At 38.2% G+C, this 26109-nt stretch overlaps 1 protein-coding gene across 8 annotated transcripts; it reads left to right on the plus strand.

Moving 5' to 3' along the window:
- Window positions 1-75: 75 nt before the first annotated feature.
- Window positions 76-25229, plus strand: RAB14 (RAB14, member RAS oncogene family). 8 transcript variants are annotated; one of them, XM_032633816.1, is made up of 10 exons: window positions 76-358; window positions 1047-1162; window positions 2783-2877; window positions 9460-9518; window positions 10628-10681; window positions 12171-12348; window positions 17473-17539; window positions 21144-21231; window positions 21581-21611; window positions 22606-25229. In XM_032633816.1, the coding sequence occupies exons 4-10, from the start codon at window positions 9467-9469 to the stop codon at window positions 22781-22783; spliced, it is 648 nt and encodes a 215-aa protein (XP_032489707.1). In that variant the 5' UTR covers window positions 76-358; window positions 1047-1162; window positions 2783-2877; window positions 9460-9466; the 3' UTR covers window positions 22784-25229. The 8 variants fall into 8 exon arrangements, with proteins under 8 accessions (XP_032489707.1, XP_032489708.1, XP_032489706.1 ...); XM_032633814.1 differs by lacking the exons at window positions 76-358; window positions 2783-2877 and adding exons at window positions 405-896; window positions 21882-21931 and having other exon boundaries at window positions 22606-22739; XM_032633819.1 differs by lacking the exon at window positions 76-358 and adding an exon at window positions 780-892.
- Window positions 25230-26109: the final 880 nt, after the last annotated feature.

The raw sequence follows: 26109 nt of genomic DNA on the forward strand, positions 1-26109 counted from the left end.
AGGGGCGTGGCCAGCAGGCCGGGCCACGGCCACACTCTTCCGGGCTTCTCCAGCTGCGTGCGCATCCTCCTCCCCCCTTCTTTTGTGGTCCGGCCCATTGCGAGGGTGACAGGAAACCCTGTGCAGGGAGCGCCGCCATCTTGGACGTGCCCGAGGAAGACCCTGAGGGAGCTGCAGGAGCGTCGCCGCTGCCACCGCCACTGCCGCCAGTGCGTCTGCAGCTTCTCGGCCTGCCCGTTGCTTGCCGGCGCCTCGGCCGACCGCCCCCGCCCCTCTCCTGCTGCGCCCGCCCTCCTCTTCCTCGTCCTGACGCCCCCCTCACTCCCGGAAAGCTGCCCAGCCACCAGCAACCCCCCAGGTAACCCAGGCCTTCCGCAGTGTCCGGGGGGCCGGAGCTTCCTCGCCGGGCTCTCCCCGGGCCGGGGGTGGGGACGACGGCGGGCCCGGGGCGCGGGCGAGGGGCGTCGCAGGGTGGGCCGTGTCAGGCCGCGGCGAGCCTGGGGTCGGTGGTGGGCGCCGCGGCGGCCTGACAGGAGTCCATGCGGGGGCGAGGGTGTCCCCACGCGGCGCCCGCCGAAGCTCCGGTCCTCCCCGCCCAGTCGAGGGCTCCGGGGCGCGGCGTGGGCAAGGGTGTGTTCGGCCTCGCCTTCCCCGCCTCCTCAGCCGGCCTGGGCCGACTCGCACCTCCCGCGGGCCCCGTCTCCTTGCCGCCACTCTCGGCGGCCGCCGACCTCCCCCGCCGGGTTTGTCCACGCGGGCCGCGCCGCTCTGCAGCTCAGGAGCCCCGGACGTGGCGTTCCCCGGCCCATAGGCCGCGTCCGGCCCCGAGCACAAAAGGCAGCAGCCCGTATCCCCGCTGGCCTCTTGGACCGTCTGCGGCGTCCTTGTCGATGTGGGTAGGCTCTCTTGGACTCGGGCTGGGCAGGGGTCTGGGCGTCCGAGGTTCTGGTTTGGGTGAAGCCCTGTAAGGTCTGTGACATCCTCTAAGACCCCGATGCTAGCTAGCAGCTAGAAATAACAAAGACAAAAAGTTTTGGTTTTTCTAGAATTTAAGAAAAGAAGGCGGAAGAAGCGTGCTTCGGTGGTTTGCACTTTACCGTGTGCCAGACCCGGATTTAGGTGTCTTCCAACAGGTTTATCTTGCTTCACGGGGCCCTGGGGGGTAAGTGTCTCCATCTCCCAAGTGAGGAAATTGAGGCTTGAAGGTGTGATGTGGCTGGTTAATGATGGTATGGGCAAACTCAGGTTAGGCCAGGGTTACACACAGGACCATTTAAAATGTAGCTACAGCTTAATTCCTTTTTTGCTATGTTTGCATTTGGGTAACAGCTGATTACTCCTTTAGAATCCAGAGTCTGTCGTGTCGGCCACTACACTGCCAGTCCTCATTTTCACCACCCCAGAGGAGAGATGGCAAGATTTCCATTTTATATTTGAAGGAGAAGCTGGGTTTCGCAGAGAGCAAATGCTTTCCTGGTGGTCCCACAGCAAGTGTCAGTGTCCAGATTTGGACTCTTGCAAAGTTTATTGCTCGGTTCCATTACTGTCACAACTGCCTTTTATTTAGGGGTGGTTATCGAGGACAAATGTGACCTTGCGATAACCCAGCTCCCACTCGCCCACCCCCCAAGACTTCCCCAAATGTTTCTTCAGATTTCTGCTTACACTCATTTACTTGGTCATGCCTTTGAGACATGTAGTGGTTAGGAGTTTGGAGGGTTCCCACGCCCGTATTGCCACTTCTATTTAAGTGACATTAAGCAAGTTACTTAATTTCTCAGACTAAGTGTCCTTATCTGCTCACGGGATAACTGTACCTACAATTTAGAGTTGTTGTGAAGATTAAATGGGTTTAAAACCCTTAGCACATTGCTTGGAATATGGTAAGTGCCCCGTTGTCTCTAACAGTGCCAGGCATGTAGTGGGTGTTTAGTATTTGTTGATTGAGAGGAGCATGGCTTTAGAGAGCTGTAGAGTTAGACCTGGGCCTTAATCTTAGCTTTCCCTTTAGTAGTATATGACCATTGGTATATCTCCTCTCTGAGCTGGTTTCCTTATCTGTAAAATGAGTTAGTTTTTAGAATTAGAGATTGCTTATAAAGTAGCTGGCATATAATAGTCACTCAGTAAATGGCCGTTATTGTAAAGAAGTAAAACCTTTAGATATTAATAACCTAAAAAATTCCTTGGAATTAAAGCTACATTTTTAAAAGATTTTGTTTTTTTATATTTCATGTTACACTTTATAGTTGTTGCATACTTCAGCTATGCAACCGAATGTAGAGTGTTTTTACAACTGATTATTAGTCTTAAATATCTTTGCATAATCTCAGTAAGATATTGTACAATTAGAGGAAACTTTGGGTTAAGGCAAATAAGATATTTTAAAACTAGGGCTATTGAGAGATGTTTCATTTTTTAAAAAAAGCTTGAAACATTTTTATGTGATTAAAAATGCTGGGCATGCCGGGAGTCAGCAATGCACATATAGAGGTATCAAAGATACTATTATTTTAAGAAACTATTTTTTCTAGACAATTTTAAACATATACAAAGTAGAGTAGTATGTTGAGCCTTCATATATCCATCAGCCAGTGTCGTCAGTGATCAGTCTCCTTTCATCTATATACACTTGTACCTCTCCACCAAATTATATTTTTTGTTGTTGTTTTTTCTTGTTTTGATTTTTATTGGGGTATAGTTGATTTACAGTGTTGTGTTAGTTTTCTCTGTACAGCGAAGTGAATCATTTATACATATACATATATCCACTCTTTTTTAGATTCTTTTCCATCTACCAAATTATTTTGAAGGAAGTCTCAGACATCATTTCATCAGTAAATTTTTCACTTATTTCTAATCCTTTTAACTCTAACGGTAAGTGCAGGGTTTTAGTTTTGTTGTTTTCCTCCTAAGTACTTTCCTTCTGTGGACAGAGGTACAACAGTAAAGTACTTTATTTCCTATTCACAGCGTGCTGTCATAATTAGGTGGAAACTTTTGTCTTTCTCGTGATACAAGAGAAATCTGTTTTTTTCTTATCACATTATTAATTTATATAAAAGTGTGACTTTAAATATCTTGTGAAAAGTGAGGTGATTTTTAAAGTGCGTCTCAGAAATGAGCGGGTTATTTTCAGAGGTTGCATTAGTGTTGAGGAAAGGAAATTGAGCATACATTTTGATTAGATTAGTTTAGTAGATTAACTCCCAAAGTTCTGTGTCCACTTAACTGACAAATCAAGTAGCATTCCACTTTAGTGGGCTTGTAAGCACACCAAAATGCTTCTCTTCTTGAGTTCCCTGTAGGGAGGGACCCCTTTATTTCATTACTTTATTGTAATGTATTTCATTACTGTATTGTATAATTTCATTACTGTATTGTCAAAGCCTAGCATAAGGCTTTGTGCCTAGTAGATAATTAAAAATTTTTTTTATATTGGAATCACAAATGCAGTTTTATCCTGGCTCAGGTGTTTTTAACAGTGTTCTTCATGTAAAAAAAAAAAACACTTAATTCTAACAATAAGGATAAGAATTTAAATCACCTGGAATATTTTTATTCGGGGGTAGCTTTTTTCCTGTGTTGTCTTGAATCAGTTATGTAAAAATTACACAGTAACATCTTATGTTCTAAGAGTGGAATAAAATAGCTGTGTAACAGTTGTGAAAGGATTAGTCAGACAAGTGCATAAGGTAACACAGCAAGGAGTCAAACCATAAGAAAATGAAAACATGCCCTCCATTTTTGGGGTATTTTTTGTTTGTGTGTTTGGTTTTTTTTTTGTTTTTGTCAGCGCCCCAGAGCTTGTGGGATCTTAGTACCTGAACTAGGGATTGAACCTGGACTCTCTGCTGTGAAAGCACAGAGTCCTAACCACTAGACTGCCAGGGAATTCTCCTGTTTGATTTTTGAGTCTAATCACGAGTCACTTCATATGATGTTCCCCATATTATTGGTAAATGTGGAAGTAATGTTGGAAGTATTATGACTGGGATTTTTTGTTTGTTCTTGTTTTGTATTAGAATTATATATAAAAATGCTTAAAAAATATTTGTCTTTTTCCCCTCTACTTTTAATATTTTAGAATATTACTAATGAATATAGTACATGCTTATAGTATCCTCACAGGGATATATAAAGAAAGTTAATAATTTTCCCCTTTTTTTTCTCTCAATCTGTGTATTAATTTTTCACAGCTTGGTGTGTATCCTTCCATAGTATATGCATATAGGATTGAGTGTGTATGTGTTCAAAAATGGGATATGCTATCATAAAACTCTGCAGCATGCTCTTTTTCACTTAAAATCATGGATATATTTCCAGGTTAATACTTATATCTAAATGGTTTTTAAACTAGATTTATATTATTTCATAGTACAGCTGTACTTTAGTCATTTCCCTGTTGACAAGTGTGTAGATTGTTTCCAGTTTTTTGCTGTAAAAATGCTGCATTAAATGCACTTGCACCTGTAAATTATGGACTGATGCTTTTGTTTCTGTAGACTACTTTTTAAAAAATAAATTTATTTATTTTTATTTTTGGCTGTGTTGGGTCTTCGTTGCTGTGCGCGGGCTTTCTCTAGTTGCGGCGAGTGGGGCTACTCTTTGTTGCAGTGCTCAGGCTTCTCATTGTCGTGGCTTCTCTTGTGGAGCACGCACTCTAGGCGAGCAAGCTTCAGTAGTTGTGGCATGTGGGCTCAGTAGCTGTGGCCTGTAGGCTCTAGAGCTCAGGCTCAGTAGTTGTGGCACATGGGATTAGTTGCTCCGCGGCATGTCTGATCTTCCTGGGCCAGGGCTCAAACCCGTGTCCCTTGCATTGGCAGGCAGATTCTTAACCAGTGCACCAACAGGGAAGCCCTGTAGACTACTTCTAAGTGGGTTTATTGGCCAAAGGGTGATTTGGGTTGTTTTTAAGATATTAAAATATACTGATTACTTCCCCAAAATATTGTGACACTTCAGATTCCCACAAGCAGAGTAAATGAAAGTGCCTACTTTCACATCTGTATCTGCACATTTCAAAACTAGTCGTTTATATGTATAGTTTTATTTGGAAAGGTGTCTGATTCAGTATATGGAGACTATGTGATACTATTTTGGCCCAACAATGATTAGTGTTTAATGTGCATTTAGTAACCATTTAGATCTATATGTATTGGCCTGGAAATAGATCCATGATATTGTTAAATGAAAAAAAGCACGCTGCAGTTTCATTCAGTAGCATACCCCATTTTAAATGTATTTCTCACCTTTACAGTGGTATGTGTTTCATGTTCACGAGATGAGGTTGAGAAATCCTTTGTTACAGCATCATTAGGCAAAGTTAATATTTAAATGGGGCCACAGAATAATTATTAGTGTTTAATATGCATTTAGTAAACATTCTTCTTGACAACCAGGAAGTTTAGGACTAAATTTTTCATGGACTGATAGTAAAACTATTACCTTAACTTTGAGTATTAATTAACCTCCATCTTTCTCTGATTTTGATTTTTTGCTTTTATTTTATCAACCTACATATATATGTTTTTAATGAGCTACTTTAGATAGAGAAAATCATGTTCTTTGGAGTCAGGTTTGGGTTCAGGTTCCAACTCTTTTATTTGCTAACTTTGTAAACCAACCAAATCAGTGAATTTCCCCAAACCTCAGTTCCTTCAGTTTTTACGTGGACATAATGGTAACGACTCTGCAGAGTTGTAAGACTTGAGTAAGAATTATACAAGACAATATAGGGAAAAGTAGTGCACATCCTCACATGGTTTACTCTCAACAAATGTTAGTTCCCTTCAGAAACTTTTTTGTAAATAGATATAATATGAATCGTTGTTACTAGTATTATCACTTATCCATATCTACAAATCCTGATCATAGTGCATCCTCTGAATGTAGTTATTTAATAACGCCTATTCAGAATATTAAGTTAGAACCAAGTGAGTGAACTGAGAAAGATTTGTGTCCCAAAGTACCGCTGTTGGGTTTTGTGGTGCATCTCAACTGTGGAGGAGGCCAAATAATATAGTGATTAAGACAGGGTTTTCTGCAGTCAGAACAGTTGTAGGTTCAGTATAGACTTGACCACTTAGCTCGGTGGCGTGAGCATATTACTTACCTGTTGAGTCTTACCTGTGAAATGAGGATAATAGTCACCATTTTATATAAAGGTAGTAGTGAGGATTAAATGAAATAGCAGCATGTAAAGTATTCAGCACATTGCCTGGCATATGTTAAGTGCCCAATAAATGGTAACTATAACAACTGTGTTTGTTATTAGTTTACAGATTGTTCATCACATATTTAATGACTTGTCTGCTTCTTGTCTTTAAGAAAAAGGTGTTAAAGGAGATCTTATTTATATGTGAATTTTATTCAGATGATTTTTGTGGAACATGTAAGAAGGTGCATTTTAACCACACCAATCACACATTTGCTGTGCACCAATTACAGGATATTACCAAGATTTTAAAATTAGTGGATATTGTAGTGTTGAGTGGACTCATGTTTTCAGAGTGTTTGAACTCGACCAATATTTCTTGCTCTCCCAATACCCTTTTTTTTTTTTTTTTTTTTTTTTTCACTTTTTGAGTTCTCAAAGTAAGTAAAGCAGAAGCACACTTAAGTAATAGGGGAAAAACTTTTTTCTCTCTTCCAAAGCTAGTTAAAAATATATTCCTCACCTTAACATTGGTATGTTTCATGTTCAAGAAATGAGGTTGAGAAATCCTTAAAGCAGTATTAAGCATAATTAATAGTTAAAAGGTGCCACTTGAAAATGGTTCTACTGCAAATACATAGTTTTGAGTGAACGCTATCAATAAACTATGGGAGTCTATTTAAACCTAACTAGTATCTTACCTTAGAATAATAAAAAGAGGACTTGTTGTGTTAGTGGCTAAAGTGCTAGATATTTTTGCTTTCCTATCTACTGAAATTAGTAAGTTTTAGTAGTTCTCCTTTAACTCTGCTTTTAGGATTTTTATTGTAATTTTTAAGAAGCTTGACCAGAAAATTGTGTACTGAGGTGGAGACAGGGTGCTGGTATTCAGTTTGAAATAGGGATCATTCTTTTCTATTTGGAAATAGTTTATACTAATTAATGCTTGGAAATTAAAAAAAATTCAAAATTAGTCGTCTCAGTAGATATTTAATTAATTAATGCTTGTGTGATAATTAGCAAGTACACAAATTAGTACAACTAGAATTGGTTTATAATTTCACGATTAACCTTTAGAGCATTTCAAGTAGAAACTGGAATTGTTAGAGGCCATAGTTTTAACATAAAATGAAGGGAAGCAAAGTATGTACAGCTACAATGTTCAGTTAGAAGAGAGAAAAGAAATAGGAAAATCAGAAGAGGGAGAGCTTGAGAGTAACAGTAATTTAAAGGTGACTAATTACCTTTCCCCAAGTTTGAATAGGGAAAAAGAAGTTAAAAGAGGAGTTAAAAATGAATTGGATGAGAAGAACCTGAGAGAAATGCAGCCCAAGAAGAAATTAATAACCTTTAAATATCATTTTTATTGTGAGAGATTAGTTTTTTCCTTGTCTTTAGGATCTGGTTCAGAGATGTAGTAAATAATACAGACCAGTTTGAGCCTCAGGACCAAGTTCATTCTTGTTTCTGGAAAAAGGGAATCAAATTAGTATGATGTTCAGAATCAGAGTTACTTTAACTAGGAACTCTTTCCTGAAGGAACTGGTTAAGGGAGTTTTCTGTGATGTGACTGATTATAAATGTGTTACATCATGTCCCACTTTTGTTGAATGTAGTTCATACAGCTAAGTGGAAAGACTATACTGTGTGAAATGATTATCTAATAATTTACTGTAATTGACAACTTCCTCTTCCCTGGTAAAAATAATTCACTTATTCTAAATATGTACTTTTTCTACAGGTTAAATTTTATTAGTTACTTAGAAATTTTATTTGAAATATGACTTACAGTAAGGTGTTAATTTCAGTAAATGAGTTTCCCCAATCATACTAAATGTCTGGCTTGTGTATGCGACAGTTGGCCAAAACAGTAAAATCCAGGTTAAAAAAATACTGGAAATAAATTTTTTAAAAAATAGGGTTAAACCTTCATATTTATAAAGAATTTTTGTCTTAAGCTTTTTGGCTACACCGTGTGGCTTGTGGGATCTTAGTTCCCCAACCAGGGATCGAATCCCGACCCTTGGCAGTGAAAGCGTGCAGTCCTAACCACTGGACCACCAGGGAATTCCCTGAAAACTGCTTTGAGAATAAATTTTTTTCTTTCAATTTTATTGGGGAATAAAATTTATTGTAAGTTATTACCAGCATTAAAATTCACCTCTTATTTCTCTAGCACCTAGCACAGTGTCTGACACATTCAAGGCATTTGTTTGAATAAATTGGAGAGTTTTTTTTTAAGTTATTAAAAGTAGAAGAGGGGCTTCCCTGGTGGCGCAGTGGTTGGGAGTCCGCCTTCCGATGCAGGGGACACAGGTTCGTGCCCCTGTCAGGGAGGATCCCACATGCCACGGGGTGGCTGGGCCCGTGGGCCATGGCCGCTGGGCCTGCACATCCGGAGCCTGTGCTCCGTGATGGGAGGGGCCACGTTGGTGAGAGGCCCGCGTATCGCAAAAAAAAAAATATAGTAGAGAAATTAGAATTCTTTAGGTTAAGTCTTCTTTGAGGGTAAGAAATGGGCTGTGATCTTTAAGAATACCTTCTAATAAACAAACTTTAAAATTTTAGAACCACAATATGCTATTATTTCTCTTAGCTCCTAGAATAATATATAGCAGGCATTTGGTATATTGTTAATCTTCAAATCCTATATTAGGTTGAGCTATATGAAATTGTCAATAATTGACTTTTTTTTTTTAAATCTATAAGAACAACAGATTCATGTGGTTCTAATTTTGACATTTATTTGGTTTAGAAATAATATGATTACTCTTTCTTTGGATGCTATGCTAATTGATAATTTCAGGTAGAGTAAAAAGGTTATTTTGTGTTTAAAAGTTGGTGGTTACTTTTTATAACATTCGAATGTTGTAAAATCAAAGAGTTCCAAACAAATAAGTCATCAGTATTCACTTGATCAGTTAAAAGGGATGGGGACCTTAATAGGGGAGGAGGATTATTTATAATGATGATACTGTTTAACTTAAATTTATAAAGATTTTCTTGTTTGAAAATTTTCAGAGTAGCATTTCTTATTGGGTATTTCCTAAAGTGAAATATTGGAATTGTTTTTATATATGTTCTTATATTTCTGGGGATAATACATGAGAATGTTAAAGCATGTTCATCTAAGTGAATTTGTGCATTTGATCATTTTGGAAAATGCAGTTTTGCGCTGATATTGTAACCAACATTTTGTTTATAATCACTGTGCTTTATTTTATATATCTTTAAAGGATACACAGCTTGGGTGACTTGTGTATACTTTTTTTCTGAAGTAACACAGTTTTCTTTGTTTTTAGTGCCACAATGGCAACTGCACCATACAACTACTCTTACATCTTTAAATATATTATTATTGGTAAGTTTATTTAACTTATACAGTTGTTCTCCAAAGAAGGTTAAAATGCAAAATATTTATATGCTAATGCTTAATGTAGTACTCCAGAAGAAGTGAAGAATTTTCTTTCTCACTGCAAAATTAAAACTCCTTTGATAAGGTTTATTTTTGTACCAGTGATATACCTTTTGCTTTGTGACCCTGGGTACTTCTGTAGTACAAAGCTGGGTACCTTTGAAGTGATGTTGGTTTTTCTTGAGGGCTACCTGAAAGTTTGTTAATACTGGGAATGAGATTAACTTCGTAGGAGTGCTGATACATCCAGAAATATCATGAAAGCTCTCAGAGCCCCCTGGATTCCATCAGTTGATAAAGATTCAGAGTAATTGTATAAGATACATAAAATATAATGGTGGTTTTTCTCTTAATAAGTTTTGAGATTTAGCTCAAATTAAGACAATGCTGTTTATCCATATACAGTTTTAAGAGCACGGTTGAAAGTATACATATTATTCTGTTAATTCGTATTAGAACAGTTTGGTTTAATGTTGAGCTTATGTGACTGTATTGTAATGCTTCCTTCATCAAAGGTTAAATTGCTGTTAGTACAGTTAGAGATGATATCTCTTCTGTTATGATTTTCATGTGATGTACATTCTTTTGTGGAATTCTACAAGAAATACGAGATAAGATGGGATCTAGTGAATCAAGCTTCCCAAACTTATTATTTCTACTTGTTATATGCTGCCCTTTTGGTCACTCCTAGGAGTTTCTGGCTGTTTTGCATGGGCTAAGGGAAAAAAACAAAGTTGAAATAGTTTAAAGTAAAAAATACTGTGTTTCTCTGTTAAAAAGCTTTTGCCAGCTGGTGTCTATTTATTAACATAATTTATAACCAAATTCTGTCACTGGTGAAGGTTGGGAATATTCAATTTATATATCACAGTGAAAACTGACCTTTAGGATCTTTTAAACTCATTATAAATTATGGAAATAAAACTTTTTTAAGTGCCCCAGAAGTTTGTGATGTGATATGGTAAAAGGGGTATAGCAATCGTTGAAGAGTATAAAATTATAAGAGTATAAAATTGAGAAATATAATTACCACTTGAAACTTTTTTTTTAAACAGGGGACATGGGAGTAGGAAAATCTTGCTTGCTTCATCAATTTACAGAAAAAAAGTGTAAGTTCAATATGTAAGATAAAACAGTAAATTCTTTATTGTCACATGACACTTATTTTCAGTGTAATCTATGCAATTAAATATAACCTTTCTCTATATATGCACTTTTGTCTTTAGGAAGTGATTTTTTTTTTAATAGGTGTAGACAAAATGAAATATGCCTGTATGTATAGAGTGTTGGCTTTTTATGCCATAAATAACTTGATTGACTTGTTTAGATTTTTTTGATGATATAAACTTAAATTTAAAAAATGTATATACTATAAAAAATTATAGTGTCAAATTTAAGTAATCTTTTTCTTGTTCTCTGACTTTCCATTATAGAAATTATCTTATTGGGGGAAATTTGCTCATATATCATTTGCTAATAACTAAATAATAATAGATTGGAAATATTTAAGGTGGAATTCTTTCTACATTCATGACTGGTTGATTAAGATTCAAAGTGTACTACTCTATCTTGGGTGGTAGGGGAAGGGGGCATTGTATTTTATGTAACCGATAGGCTAAATATAGTTGAAATTGTTTCCAGTAGTTGAAATCATTTCTATGGCATTTTTTTTTTTGCTATGGCATTTTTTGGCTTAATGTAACATTTTATGAAGTGTTCAGCAGTCTGTGTGTACTGTAGAAGAGAATAATAGTGGGTTTAGGTTTTCAGTGGCCTAATTATAAGGAAAGGACTAATAAAATTGTTCTGTTGGATTAGACGTATATAACTTGACAATATATAATTATAAATACATATTAAACATGGTGACTTTGAGATATTGATAACATTTTGCAAGATAAATATTTGTTTGACCAAAAACTAGAGTCCTAAAACCATTGATTGATTTGTTATAAGAATTGTCAGAAGGCTAAATAGTATAATGTTGGTATTATGAAGAGTTTATGAAAATCTTTATTTTTCATTAGCAGATTCTTTTAGTCCAAAGGTCAGCAAACAGTAACCTGTGGGCCAAATCCAGTCACTGGCTGTTTTTAGAAATAAAGTTTTATTGGAATGCAACCATGCCCATTTTTTACGTATTGTCTATGGCTGCTCTTGTGCTTCAGCAGAATGCAGTCTTGTGACAGAGATTTTTTGGTCTACAGAACTTAAAATATTTATTATTTGGTTCTTTTTTTTTTTTTGGCCGCACAGTGCGGCATGCGGGATCTTCCCTGGCATGTAGGATCTTCTCCGACCAGGGATCGAACCCTCACCCCCTGCGGTGGAAGCACGGAGTCTTAACCAGTGGACTTCCAGGAAAGTCTTATTATTTGGTTCTTTACAGAAGTTTGCTGACCCTTGTTCCAGTCACATCTCTGTGACTCACTTCTGGGTTTTTGCTAATTTTTTTTTTTTTTAGTGCAAGCTTTAGTCTTGTTTATAGCCTACAAGCATTAGTAAGTCATTTGATTTACTAGTGGATTATTTTCCCACTGGTCTTAATTTGAAGATTTCTGCAAGTTGGAATGTTATATTTCTTTTCCTCCCTAACAGTTATGGCTGACTGTCCTCATACAATTGGTGTTGAATTTGGTACAAGAATAATTGAAGTTAGTGGCCAAAAAATCAAACTGCAGATTTGGGATACAGCAGGACAGGAGAGGTTTAGGGCTGTCACACGAAGCTACTACAGAGGAGCTGCGGGAGCACTTATGGTGTATGATATCACTAGGTAAGCGATTAATAATTTTCAACCTTCATCCTTGAAAAAAAATCTATTTTAGGAGTGCAGTTTCTTTTTTTATTGATTTAGGCATTCTATAGTTTGTAATTGCGTGTCTGTAAATGAGCTTATTTGGGTTTTATGGATTTTTCTCTGAATTGCTGTGTGTAATACTTGATATAACATGTTAATTTCCCTTTCTGAAAGTGAGTATGACTGAAGAAAAACTTCAAGAGATGCCGGTGGAGCGAGTGAAAGAATACTGTTCTGAAAAGCAGTATCAGTTGAATTATTTGAGGTGAAATAATATTTTACACCACATATTTTCACTTCAGTAGAAAGCAAGCAGATCTTGAGGAGTTACTCTGTTCAGCCTCTAGTTATTTATTTTTGGCTGCATTGGGTCTTTGTTGCTGCGCACGGGCTTTCTCTAGTTGCGGCGAGCAGAGGCTACTCTTCGTTGCAGTGCGCGGGCTTCTCATTGCAGAGGCTTATCTTCTTGTGGAGCATGGGCTCTAGGCGTGTGGGCTTCAGTAGTTGTGGCTTGCAGTCTCTAGAGTGCAGGCTCAGTAGTTGTGGTGCACGGGCTTAGTTGCTCTGCGGCATGTGGGTCTTCCCGGACCAGGGATCGAATCCATGTCCCCTGCATTGGCAGGCGGATTCTTAACCACTGTACCACCAGGGAAGTCCCCACACCTTTTCAAAATAAGGTCAAGCAAGGAATTAAGTAGTTTTGCTAACCCACCATGGTAGATTATAAAAAGTTCTCATACTTGCATCTGAAGTATTTTATTGTTTATTTACTTAAATTCTTTTTTGTCCTAAAATGGATTGAAGTAGCTCATGATACTTTATGTAGCAAGATTAAATTTATTTCAACTCTGTTTCTGGAAACTCAAAGCAATTGATAGAAACTAACGAAACTGGATCCTAAATGTTTGACTTTGGAATACTGTGCCACTTCATTAAACTCTGTACTGTTTATCTACTACTGTAAGCTAGAAAATGAACTGGATCACCTTTCATGTTAATGCAAAGTGCCAGTCTAAATCAGTGTGACTCTTGTCTCACTTTTTGGGGGGGTAGGAATTGGTGAGTGGGACCAAGTGATAGACTTTCAACCTTATTTCCTTTTGGGAAATGCTTTATACTGTTTTCCTCTTGAAGAGTCACATTAGCATATTATAGGACCTTGAGAAGTTCTGTAGTAAAGGAACTCTTTAAGTTTGTTTAATTTGGTGTTTTCTAAGGTTATTTTATTGAGGAACACCCTTTGGAAAATGCTGCCTTAGAATAAAAATAGTGGATGATTATAATTATAGTGCTTGAAGTCTTACTAAATTCTAGAATTTGGTGGTGTCGGGGCAAAACAGAGTCAAACAGCCTTAATGCTCTTCACTAGAGCCAGACAATTGGTAAATAGTTTTGTGAGAAGACTGTTAAAGAACCTGGCCATCTGTACAGACATCCTTTTATGAGGGATGCATTCCTGAAGACTTCGCATAATTGAAAGCTGCATTCATTATTATAATTTTTAAAAATTTATTTATTTTTGGCTGCGTTGGGTCTTCGTTGCTGCATGTGGGCTTTCTCTAGTTGCGGCGAGCGGGGGCTACTCTTCATTATGGTGTGCAGGCTTCTGTTCGTGGTGGCTTCTCTTTTTGCAGAGCATGGGCTCTAGGCGCATGGGCTTCAGTAATTGTGCACGGGGGATCTTCCTGGACCAGGGCTCAAACCTATGTCCCCTGTGTTGGCAGGAGGATTCTTAACCACTGTGCCACCAGGGAAGCCCTGCGTTCATTATTAATAAAATTTAAATATGGTGATGTGTGCTTAAGTGTATCTATCTATAGTGTTGTAGTTTGTTTTGCTTTCTCTATGTGTTCTTTTTTTAATTCCAGCCTATTGAGATACAGTCAACGTAGAAGATTGTATAAGTTTAAGATCATTTGATATGTGTATATATTTTGCTTTTAAACATAACTTTTAAGCATAGTAACTACTTTTGAGAAGATTTGTGTCTATTCAAGTCATCAAAAGTACTTTGCTGGAAACAGCCCAAATGCCCATCATCTGACAAATGGATAAACAAATGTGGTATATCCATATAGTGGAATATAATTCAGCCTTTAAAAGGAAGGAAACATTGATACATACTATAAAGTGGATGAACCTAGAAAACATTTTACTAAGTGAAAGAAGCCAGACACCTACAGTCACATGTTGTATGATTCCATTTATATGAAATACCTGGAATAGGCCATTTCATAAAGACAGAAAGTGGATTGCCAGGGGATGAGGAGTAAGTGCCAGTGGGTACAGAGTTTCTTTTTAGGAGTGATGAAGTGTTATAGAATTAGTGATGATCATGCCACAAATGTGTGAATATATTAAAAACCACTACATTGTATACTTTAACAGGATGAGCTTTGTGATGTTTGTTATATCCCAATAAAACTGTTACTGAAAAAAAAACTACTTCAGGTTTTAGATGGGAACTTTTTCTTGGTAAAGTGATACTTCATAGCAACATTGATGTGGCAGCTATGACACTGATTTTTTTCCCTTTTTTTTTCTATTATTAATCATTGACATTTTGCAAACTTAAAAGTCTCTGCTTTAGAGTAATACTTTTTATTCTTAGCATTAACACTTTTTAAAATTTTTATTTATTTACTTTTGGCTGCATTGGGTGTTCGTTGCGGCACGGGGGCTTTCTCTAGTTGTGGCGAGCAGGGGCTACTCTTCGTTGCAGTGCACGGGCATCTCATTGTGGTGGCTTCTCGTTGTAGAGCACGGGCTCTAGGCGCGTGGTTTTCAGTAGTTGCAGCACATGGGCTCAGTAGTTGTGGCTCACGGGCTCTAGAGCACAGGCCCAGTAGTTGTGGCGCACGGGCTTAGTTGCTCTGCGGCATGTGGGATCTTCCCAGACCAGGGCTCGAACCCATGTCCCCTGCATTGGCAGGCACGTTCTTAACCACTGCACCACCAGGCAAGTCCACTAGCATTAACTCTTTTTTTTTTTTTTTTTTTGCGGTACGTGGGCCTCTCACTGTTGTGGCCTCTCCCGTTGCGGAGCACAGGCTCTGGACGCGCAGGCTTAGCGGCCATGGCTCATGGGCCTAGCCGCTCCGCGGCATGTGGGATCTTCCTGGACCGGGGCACGAACCCATGTCCCCTGCATCGGCAGGCGGACTCTCAACCACTGCGCCACCAGGGAAGCCCAGCATTAACTCTTAATTGTCACAGGGTACTTGCCTAAATTGACATCATAGTTTATCATGGTAGTTTGTTTGATATATCATATCTAACATCACACCAAATTTAGGGATCTTTTAGCACCTTTTGTTTTTTTAGCAGTAGTAACACCAGTTAATGCATATTTGGGTCAATATATAGAGAGATATTATATCTATAGATTTGAAAGTATGTTGGTGAATTTTAAATTAGTAATGAGACAGTTACCAAAAGCATTAGCAGAAGTTATGTACATGTAAATAATTCAGTATACGTGATCTTGATACTACTTACAAAGGATGTGTAGATTTTTCTGTTTACCAAAGTGTTGGCAGTTTGTAATTCATTCTTGCTGCCAGCTTTGACATTTTAAAATTGGTCTAAATCAGTATAAATATTTTTGGACTTCTGTTGTATAAGGTTTTGTGCGCAAAGCAAGATAGCTGTGTTGGGTAAAAGCAAGGTATGCTAGTACTACAAGTATTAAAGAGTGATAAGGCTTGTGCTTTTTAAAAGAAAATTTATTTATTTGTGGCTGCGTTGGGTGTTCGTTGCTGCACACGGGTTTTCTGTAGTTGCAGCAAGCAGGGGCTACTCTTAGTTGCGGCATGCAGGATTCTCATTGCGGTGGCTTCTCTTGTGGAGCACAGGCTCTAGGCACGTGGGCTTCAGTAGTTGTGGCATGTGGTCTCAGTAGTTGTGGCCCACGGGCTTAGTTGCTCTGCGGCATGTGGGATCTTCCCGGACCAGGGCTCGAACCCATGTCCCCTGCATTGGCAGGCAGATTCTTAAAACCACTGCGCCACCAGGGAAGTCCCAAGGCTTGTGCTTTTTAAGAATTATATTTGACCATTGTTTGCTTAGAAAATTTTAAAGCATCGGGAAAAAAGTTTTTATGTGACTTTTTTTTGACATTTAGGTGGTGATTTGTGTATAATGTAATATAGCACAGAAAAAAGAGTCTGAGTAAGAAATTCTTTTCACTTCTCACTGGGAAAGGATTAAATGTTTGGAATATCACATTTTATATGAGTACTGGCAGCTGGAGATCATGCAGTATATTCACAAGGCTGAACTCAAAACACTTCAAGGACACAGTGTATGTACAGGGTTCTACACCCGGCTCTGAAATCATTAAAATCTTTATGGGCTTCTGTTTCCTCACCTGATAAATGAGTAAGATAGATTAATGTTCTGTGAGTCTGTAGAAGTCAGAAATATTTTTAAGCTATAAATTTTTTTTAAATTTTGACCTTTTTGGTAAAGTCTAATTAATAGTAATAGTATATACTCTGTATATTATTGTAAATTATTTGGATTTGTTTGTTATCTTAGGTCCTACTTGGCTAGTGCAAAGGAGCCTATGAGTTTTTAAACTCTTGGATTAGAGAAAGTGGAGAAATAAGGCAGTCTGTATCCCCAAATGATTTAGCTGCTGGTTAATAAGAGTACAGAGTTAGGATAAACTCACTGTCTTATATACCTGGGGATTTCAGTTTCCAGTCAAATGTATTAAATGTCTTTTTAAAGCCAATTTTTAAAACTCTGAGTTTAGAATTGTTTTCCATCAGTTTTTTTAAGTTGTTCCTTGCTTGCTTATTGGTCTGTTTATGGATGTTCTTTTAAATGTAAAATATTTACTCCTGACGTGTAAGTAATTAGCAGAGTTGCTGGCTATAGAGTTATTTATTTAAAAATAATAGGTTTTCCTAGATTTTTGAAAAGTATATGTTTGCATTCCACAGTTGTACTTTAGTGTAACAATCTAGTCAAATCAAAAATACTTCTTTAGGATCTGTTGATTAAAGTGTGTATTTAAAATATTTGTTGAAGTTTCTTTTTTTCTGTTGAAATGGCATCTGTGGCAGTCACAAATGTAAACTTTAATTTTTGCAGAAGAAGTACATATAATCACTTAAGCAGCTGGTTGACAGATGCAAGGAATCTCACCAATCCAAATACTGTAAGTTAAATGACATCTATTATACAGAAAACTTAAGATCTAAGTTGACCCAGAAAGGAAAGCCATTTGCTAAGTGGGCTTTTTTTGTATTTGGGTACTAAGAATGAGAGAATCTTTATTCTGAAATTAATTGGAGAAAAAACGTTCTTTTCAAATATGGATTATGACAGGTTTTGCGTCTTATACTTGGTTTTTGTTCATGTTTGTGGTTAAAAAAAAAAGAAAGTTATGAGTGGGGTGGTCTCATGTCAAGTGGAGACTCTGAAACTATCACTTTAATCTGCATTAGTTTCATAAAATGTTACCATTAGAGGAAACTAGGCAAAGTGTACTGGGGAATCTCTGTATTTCTTACAACTGCATGTAAGTCTCAGTAAAATTTCAATTAAAAATAAAAAGAGTTCTGCATGCGTTAAAAAATTAGCCAGTCTGAGAAGATACTTATTTATGGAGATTTTCATAGCCACCATGCTAGACTCTGCAATACACAGAAATGAATGTGGGTCCTTAGCCCATAAAAGGTCATAGTCTAGCAGGGAGACTACCTGTGGGTATGCAGATAGCTATACTGAAAAGCAGAGTGGAATAGAGTTACTGGTGTAGTGCTTGGTGGTGGTGGTGAGGACCCAGTATGAGCAGTGCCATCTGGAGAAACCAGCTTTACAGAGGAGGTGTTGTTTGAGCTGGGACTTGAGGGGTAAAAAGGTTTCAGTAGATTCTGTTGAGGGTATCCCAGGAACAAGTGAGGAAAAGCACAGATCTGTGACTGACTCTGAGCTTTTTGAGAGTAAGGCCTGTGTCTCACTTAGCTTTGTACCCCAGCACCTGGCAGTGGCCTGGTTTAGTAAATGTGGCTTTCATCAGGGAACAGCAATTTAATTATATTGATAGTTAACATGGTTTGCCTGTTATGCCAGGGACTGTGTCTGGAACTTTCCATTATCACATTAAACCCTCTGTAGGTATACATACAAATCTATAGACGAGTGTTCATCAGCAGCTTTATTTGCAATAACCAAAACTGGAAAACAACCTAGATGGCCATCAGCACGTAAATGGTGAAATAATCTGGTACGTCCATACTATGGAATACTCCCCAGCCATACAAAGGAATGAACTGTCGATAAATGCAGCACATTAGATAGATCTCGGGCATTGTGCTGAATGAAAAAAAGTCAGTCTCAAAAGATGACATACTGTGATTCCATTTATATAAAACATTCTCAAAAAGACAATTATTGAGATGGAGAACAGATTTGTGGTTGTCAGGGGTTAGCGATGGGGGTGAAAGGTGTTAGTGTGAGTTGACTATAAAGAGGGCAGCACAAAGCAGTTTCTTTGAAGTGATGGAACAGTTCTGTATCCTGATGGTGATGACACAAATCTATACCTGCAATAAAATTGCATAGAACTATACACACTCCAGAACCTGTAAAACTGGTGAAATCTGAGTAAGGACTCTAGATTATACCAATGTCAGTTTTCCTCGTTTTGAGAGTGTACAGTAAGTATGTAAGATGCTACTATTGGGGAAGCTTGGTGAAGGGTATATAGGACCCCTCTACTCATGTGTAAGCTTTTGTGGTTCTATAGTTATGTTCAGGTATTGGTAAAATATTAAAAACAGCAAGAAAACAACTTATTGTACAGGGTCCTTAGAGGAGTGTAATAAAAAAATTAGTCGTGTCCTTCCTGCCTCATTTATGCCTCTTAAAATCTTACTGGGTCTTTAGAAAAAAGAAAATCTCTCAATGTTCCATTTTCTGTAACGTTGCCTTTGATTTCTGTGTGGAAGTTAAATACTTTTCTCATTTTGTTGGTGGTATATTTTGTATCTCTGTCTTGTTAGCATGCCCCTTTATGCCTCCCCTTTCTTTTTCTTTTTTTTTTTTTTTTTTTTTTTTTGTGGTAGGCGGGCCTCTCACTGCTGTGGCCTCTCCCGTTGCGGAGCACAGGCTCCGGACGCGCAGGCTCAGTGGCCGTGGCTCACGGGCCCAGCCGCTCCGCGGCATGTGGGATCCTCCCGGACCGGGGCACGAACCCGTGTCCCCTGCATCGACAGGCGGACTCCCAACCACTGCGCCACCAGGGAAGCCCCATATGCCTCCCCTTTCATGATGATGGGAAGCATTTTGGAAATTCTTAAGGAATGGAGAGCAGGCAGTGTTTCCATTAAGCAAACATGTCTTGCTTTGAGCACCTGTGTTGTAACGGCCCTGTACTACTAAGCCATCGTGACTTGACCAACTTTGATATTTTTTGAAAAATTGATTTCCTTTAAGTGTTATTGCCTTATTCTTTAGAAGACTAGTGGACTATATATGAAAACTTCTTTCTCTCCTCAGTGGGCGCTTGTCCACACTGATTGAAGAATGCTCACTTGCTGAAGGTTTACATTCTGGTCAAAATGGCTATACTTGATGGACAGCATTTTTTGAAAGTAGGACAGCCAGGGCCTGAAATTTCACGTGAAAAAAAGTTAATGGTGGAAATCCCTTTTAGTTGAAACCGTCCATTTCTAAAGTATCTGTATCTGGATTACCACATCTGTTCTGAAGGGGAAAAGCGGGGATGGGGGGAGTTGCCAGTTGGTGTCAAAAAATACATAGGTAGAGACAGTTTATCCCCCCAGCTCATTCCAGTAAAGGCCGAAGCCCTGTTTCCCAAGGCTGCAACACGTTTTTCTTAGAGCTTTTCAGAGCAGCCTTTAACTTCAGCCTAACTTCACTGGTATAAATGACTCCAGAGTGGGTATAAGTGTATAATATTTTGCCTTGAATTTGAACCCACTGCATATACGTCCTCCCACCCCCAATGTCCTCTATCATGGATACACAGTCATTTGTTATCAGTTGCTACAAACTTAGTCCAGCCTAGGGATAGTGTAGGGGAGGACAGTATTTGATGGTCACAGTTTGGGTTTTCGACCTGACTTCTAATGTCCGCCTACCACTGACTGAGTGACCTTTGACAAGTCCTTATTTGAGTATTAATTTCCTTACTTGTAGCCTGAGAAGTTGAACTGGTAGTTGTAAAGTTTTTTGAGGGTCCCAGGAACTTTTGAAAATCTGATGAAAGCCACAAACCTTCTCTTCCAGGGAATGTCCTTGTTTACAGCATTTTGTGCTTAATTTCAGTATATTCACAGATACCCTGGAGCTTGTCCATGGACCCTTAGTAGTCTTACTCAGATAAGTCATAATCTTTGGCCTAGACCAGATGTGTTTCAGGCACACAAAAACAAAACACGACTGTTTTGTTTTTAAATGGCTTGAGAGCTGAGACTGGTTTTTACGTGTTTATAGGGTTGTTTTTAAAAAAAGTCAAGAAAGAAGTATATGCAAAGCGACCACAAACCTGAAATATATACTTTTTGCCCTTCACAGAAAGTTTGTCAACCCCTGGCCTAGGTAATTGCTGACATCCCTCTTCATACTAATACCTTCATGATTCTGTAGTTCTGTCTGATGGATAATTGCTAGTATTTCGTTTCCTTTTTAGACCCACTTGTTTTTTCTTCAAGATTTTTAGATTTCAGAATTTTCATGTTTGATTTAAATGGTTTCTTTTGTTCTAAGATGTCTTTCTTTTGGTCACAAACTAGGTAATAATTCTCATAGGAAATAAAGCAGATTTGGAGGCACAGAGAGATGTTACATATGAAGAAGCCAAACAGTTTGCTGAAGAAAATGGTGGGTTTCTTTTAAGACTTTTAATGGCTTTTTTGGGTCACACATGGGAGAATTTCGAGGGATAGGTGGGATTTTGACAATGCAGATTATTTGACAGTTTTTTAAAAATGCAAACTGCTCAAATCTAAGAATGAGGAAATAACAAAATGTGTTTCTATTTGAGGGCAGTAGAGTTATTTAATGACAAATGTAAAGATTCCCTCCATCTCAAACTCATATAGTCTTTCATAAAATACTATAGAAGGAGTACTGAAAGCTGTTGGGAAACTTTTATTCAGATGTTACTGAAGAGAGTGTCCTTGTGAAAGTTAATTCGAAATATCCTTCATAGTCTGAATTTTATTTTTAGGCTTATTGTTCCTTGAAGCAAGTGCAAAAACGTAAGTATGGCTAAAATTAGTAGATCATTTTTAATTACATTCAAATTTCTCAAAGTAGAACCATATATTTAAAAATGTATAATGTATATACATGTAATGTATAATATATAATTGTGTAATGCTTATGGCAGGGAAAACAGTCAGCAGACATCCCTTTGCTTCCTGTTTCACTTTTCAAAATAATGTTTTTTGTTACTTTCCCTAACATTATACCTTGCTTATACCCGTTGGTAAGCCAGGTTAATAAATGAAATTGTGTTAACATTTCAGAAGTGTTTGACTTTTACAACCAAGGTTGAATTTGGCATCTTGGACTCAAGGTTGGTCAACCTGTTGATTTAATGCTTCTTCTTATAGTAAAAAGCATGACTTAAGGAAATATTCAATGTCTAAGAATAATCAGAAGCATAATTAACATTTTCTAATTGTTATTCCATGTTCATTATTGAACCCCAGGACTGCTGTCATAGTTCTTCATTTATTAAGCCAAAAATTCCTTGCAGTGGTGAGAAGCTAGCCCCTTTTTGTTCAGCCTCATCTGTACTGTTAGTCCTAAGGGAGATGAACTCAAGTGTGAACATGGCTAAGCATGATAAGAACAGTACAGTTCATGCTTGGCTAATCAGACCATACAAATCCTGGAATACTGTTCTGCATGTGTTTGGAGATGACTTCATTTCCATTTGAAATACCCACTGTAATGGCCTGTCTTAATTATTGTTATATATTAATATATAGCATTTTAATGATTAGAGCACATAGTTTCAAATAGGGTTTGTAGAAAGAGCTGTTAGTATTGTTTATATGCTTTCCACAGAAAATATCTTCCCATGTTGTTCTCTTAGCTCAGTCTTCTGGTAGTCCCTTATTAGATGATAGTGGCTGAGTTGAAGACATCATGCCAGTTGACTAAAGGTTAGCAGAAGGTCAGTGTATAATGTCCTGTGTGTCGTAGAAAGCTGGTTCGCCAATAAAGCTGTCGATTGCCTCTTAGGGGAGAGAACGTAGAAGATGCTTTCCTTGAGGCTGCCAAGAAAATCTATCAGAACATTCAGGATGGAAGCTTGGATCTGAATGCTGCCGAGTCTGGTGTACAACACAAACCTTCAGCCCCACAGGGAGGCCGGCTAACCAGTGAACCCCAACCCCAGAGAGAAGGCTGTGGCTGCTAGTGACCTCTTTGCCGTGGCTCTCATTTGACCTTTCACCTCTGTCTGTTGGAAGCAGTACTTTTTACTTGCTGCCTCATTGTCTTCTGTACATCTTACTGGGTTTAATTAAAAAGAAAAAACAACTCTGTTGTAAAAACAGTTTAACACAATACTAAACTGCTAAACAACTAGATGTAATCAGGTTATCAAAGGCAAGTAGAGTAATAAATCTCTTCTGCATGGTAAATGTAGACTTTTTTTCCCCCTTGATTGTCCTCGTGATAGGTATGTCACCAATACATGATTTAAACTGAGCACTGATGCTGGACTTGAGTTTTACCCCCCCCCCCTGCTTTTTGGCAAGGCTTTGTCTCATTGTACGGTTTAATTTCATGATATCTTAAGCCTTTCTTCCCATTTTTAACTGTTCAGGTATGTCTGTTATAACCCATAAGTTTATTGCTGTGAAATGACTTCTGATGATAGAGAAGGGGTCCTTTAAAGCCTTTTGTTTTTGTTGGATAAATTCCCTGTTGTGTGGGTGGCATTTTTCTTGAGGCGGTTTGCTTCTGTCTTAGCCTTGCACAGGGAAAATATCCATTTATCTTTTCTCTTGTGCTTAATTAATAGCTTTATCCTTTTTTTTTTACACCATTTTATCTTTTTCTCTTTAGCAGAAAGTAAATATGTATAAAATTTGAAGGAACCGAACTAACAATACATTCTGTGTATATTATTTTAATGAAGAAAATAAATTGATTACTGGCATTGGAACAGTATAAAATACCAGTTTGTACAGTATGACCTATATGTGACTATGTTACTCCCTTCCATTTCACATAAGCAAATAGACACAACTGCAGTTCACAGGATGTACTGGCTCCACCCTTTGGTGCTTTCAGTGTTCGGGGACATTATGCTGGAAGGAGCTCCTGGCGTGAGAGGATTAACACTAGTAGGTTCTGTTCCATCTTTGCACTGTGGCTTACCTGCTGACTTTCTTAACTGTTCTTGTGCAATCAATAATGTGCTAACCTGCTTTTCTCTTTTTGTAACGTTTTGCATTACAGGCTGCATTTCTTGCCTTACTATATAGAAAAAGAAAAAAGGCTGGGTTTATTATTGCACATTTTAAGCTTTTATACCTGTATCTTCTTGGAATGGTGAGATTCTAAACCAGACAGCCAGAACTGCAGGTCTGCTGTTAAGGGATTTTAAATTGTGCATTTTTAACACTACAGTGAAATAATCTAAGATAGCCCCTGTGTTCTTAGTATGAGGGGCTATTTTATGTCATGTTGGCATAAATTGTTTTGTAAAGGGCAAAGTGTTCCTAACGGTGTTCCAATATTTGTGCTGATACAAAGTAAGTTACTGCTTTGCACTAGGTGGTTTGGCCACTGACAGAATACTGTATTGCAAGGGAAATAATCTTTTATTTCTTTAGAAAGCAAACTTACATTTTACCAAGTTCTTTACTTCTGTTGGTTGATTTCTAATTGAGTTTATGGTTCAGGCTGGGAACTGAGAAGTTATTTGAAGTAGGATAGGTAAACCTCAGTATATTATATACGACGCATTCTCAGCTCAACTGTTGTGTTTAAAATACACATTTTAAATCCCTATTTACAGACACTAACGTAAAAAATACAGCTTTCTGGGTTGTAAACATGTGGTAGTACCAGAGTATTGTATAGTCAGTGTCAGATAAAAGCCAAAACTGGAATGTGCAGAAAATAGGATTTGGTTAATTTGTGGACTCACCTTTCTGTCTTTGTTTGACTTTTTAAAAAGATACCTGGAGTAGATCAGTGTATTCTGTTAAAGACTTAACAGTGATCCATTTTGCTTACACTGTTGCATCACAAGGGACTTGCCCAGGGACCATGACCTGCTGGTGTGTGTATATATTTACAAAAACAAAACAAACAAACCACCCATTGGGATATAAGGTAGCAATCACAAACGAAAGACTGCGGCTTGTTTAGGTGCAGTACCCTGATTTCCCAAAATTAGTTACAGTGGGTCTTAATTGTTTTTGTGACAGGAGTTATTCAGACTGCTGTACTCTTCATTTGATGTAACAAAATGCTATTAATCTAAATATTTGTAAATAAAGTACCTGTATCTAGATTAAATTAAAATTGTTTGCATTATTTTCTGAATTATAACAGGATTTCATATTTTCTTCAGGCAGTTATTTGGCATAAGTTGCCAGTTTTTATTTCAGAATTGTCCTTTTTGTTTAAAAAGAAAAGTCTACATAAGTAGCGTATAAATCCACATCACCCAGTAATTGAGCTAGTCTTATCCTTGTGTTCAGATCACACTTGCAGTGTTTTTCAACCTTTTTCAGTGTGAGATCAGCACATTTGGTGGCTGGTAGTGTTCTCCCTTGACTGTACTTGGGGCCAAATTCTGTTATTTGCATGTGTAATCCCCTATAATAAACTTGGGTGCTCAAAAATAGAGAAGCAAATTGTCATATTGTAATATCTGTGTGCCAGACACTGGGCAAGTACACTTTGGAGAGAATGTGAAATTCTTTTAATTTTTAATCCATGGAGAGCTTAGTACTTGTGTGGTCACCTGCTTTTCTGGGTTACTCGTTGCCCTTTTGCACCTACGAGGCCCTCCTGATTAGTAATTGGTGCTCAGTACTCTACGCGTTAGACATTCCAGTATGATGTTCAAGTATTTTTCATGGACAATAAAGTGTTTGATGCGGTAACTTTGATTTTTTTTTTTTTTTTTTTTTTTTGGTGGTGGTGGGGGTTGGTGGTGTTTTCATAATACTAGTTAGAGGTAGTAAAGTTTCTCTGGAAAGATGTCTTTTGGAACCGGGTGTTTGTTTGGCGTTACATGTTAATTACCTCACCTCTAATTCCAGAAGAATATAGCTTTGGGAACTTTTTTGCCCACACTTTTTTTTTTTTTTGCGGTACGCGGGCCTCTCACTATTGTGGCCTCTCCCATTGCGGAGCACAGGCTCCGGAAACGCAGGCTCAGTGCCCATGGTTCATGGGCCCAGCCGTTCCACGGCACTTGGGATCCTCCCAGACCGGGGCATGAACCCGTGTCCCCTGCGTCGGCAGGCGGACTCTCAACCACTGCGCCACCAGGGAAGCTCTGCCTACACATGTTTAAGTGTTCTCTTTTCTTATAAATGTGTGGCTCAATTCACTCCTCTTAACAGAAGACCAAATGATTCCTGTTCATGTGGGAATATAGAGAGGGTTCATGTGGCAGTTTAGAAAGAAAATATTTTACCCTCATTCAGCACATGGACAGACCAGGAAACTGCGTCCTTGAAGGATTTCAGTAATTGTGGATAGGCCAGGATTTTA

Source organism: Phocoena sinus, chromosome 6 (assembly GCF_008692025.1).
Source record: "Phocoena sinus isolate mPhoSin1 chromosome 6, mPhoSin1.pri, whole genome shotgun sequence".
Classification (NCBI taxonomy): Eukaryota; Metazoa; Chordata; class Mammalia; order Artiodactyla; family Phocoenidae; genus Phocoena; species Phocoena sinus.

Bases quoted from the DNA above. Each gene is read 5' to 3' on its own strand.
- RAB14 (XM_032633812.1), top strand. From the start codon at position 540: ATGCGGGGGCGAGGGTGTCCCCACGCGGCGCCCGCCGAAGCTCCGGTC. The intron at 10,682-12,170 runs GTAAGTTCAATA...CCTCCCTAACAG, and splicing joins TCAATTTACAGAAAAAAAGT to TTATGGCTGACTGTCCTCAT. The intron at 21,232-21,580 runs GTGGGTTTCTTT...TTTTATTTTTAG, and splicing joins ACAGTTTGCTGAAGAAAATG to GCTTATTGTTCCTTGAAGCA.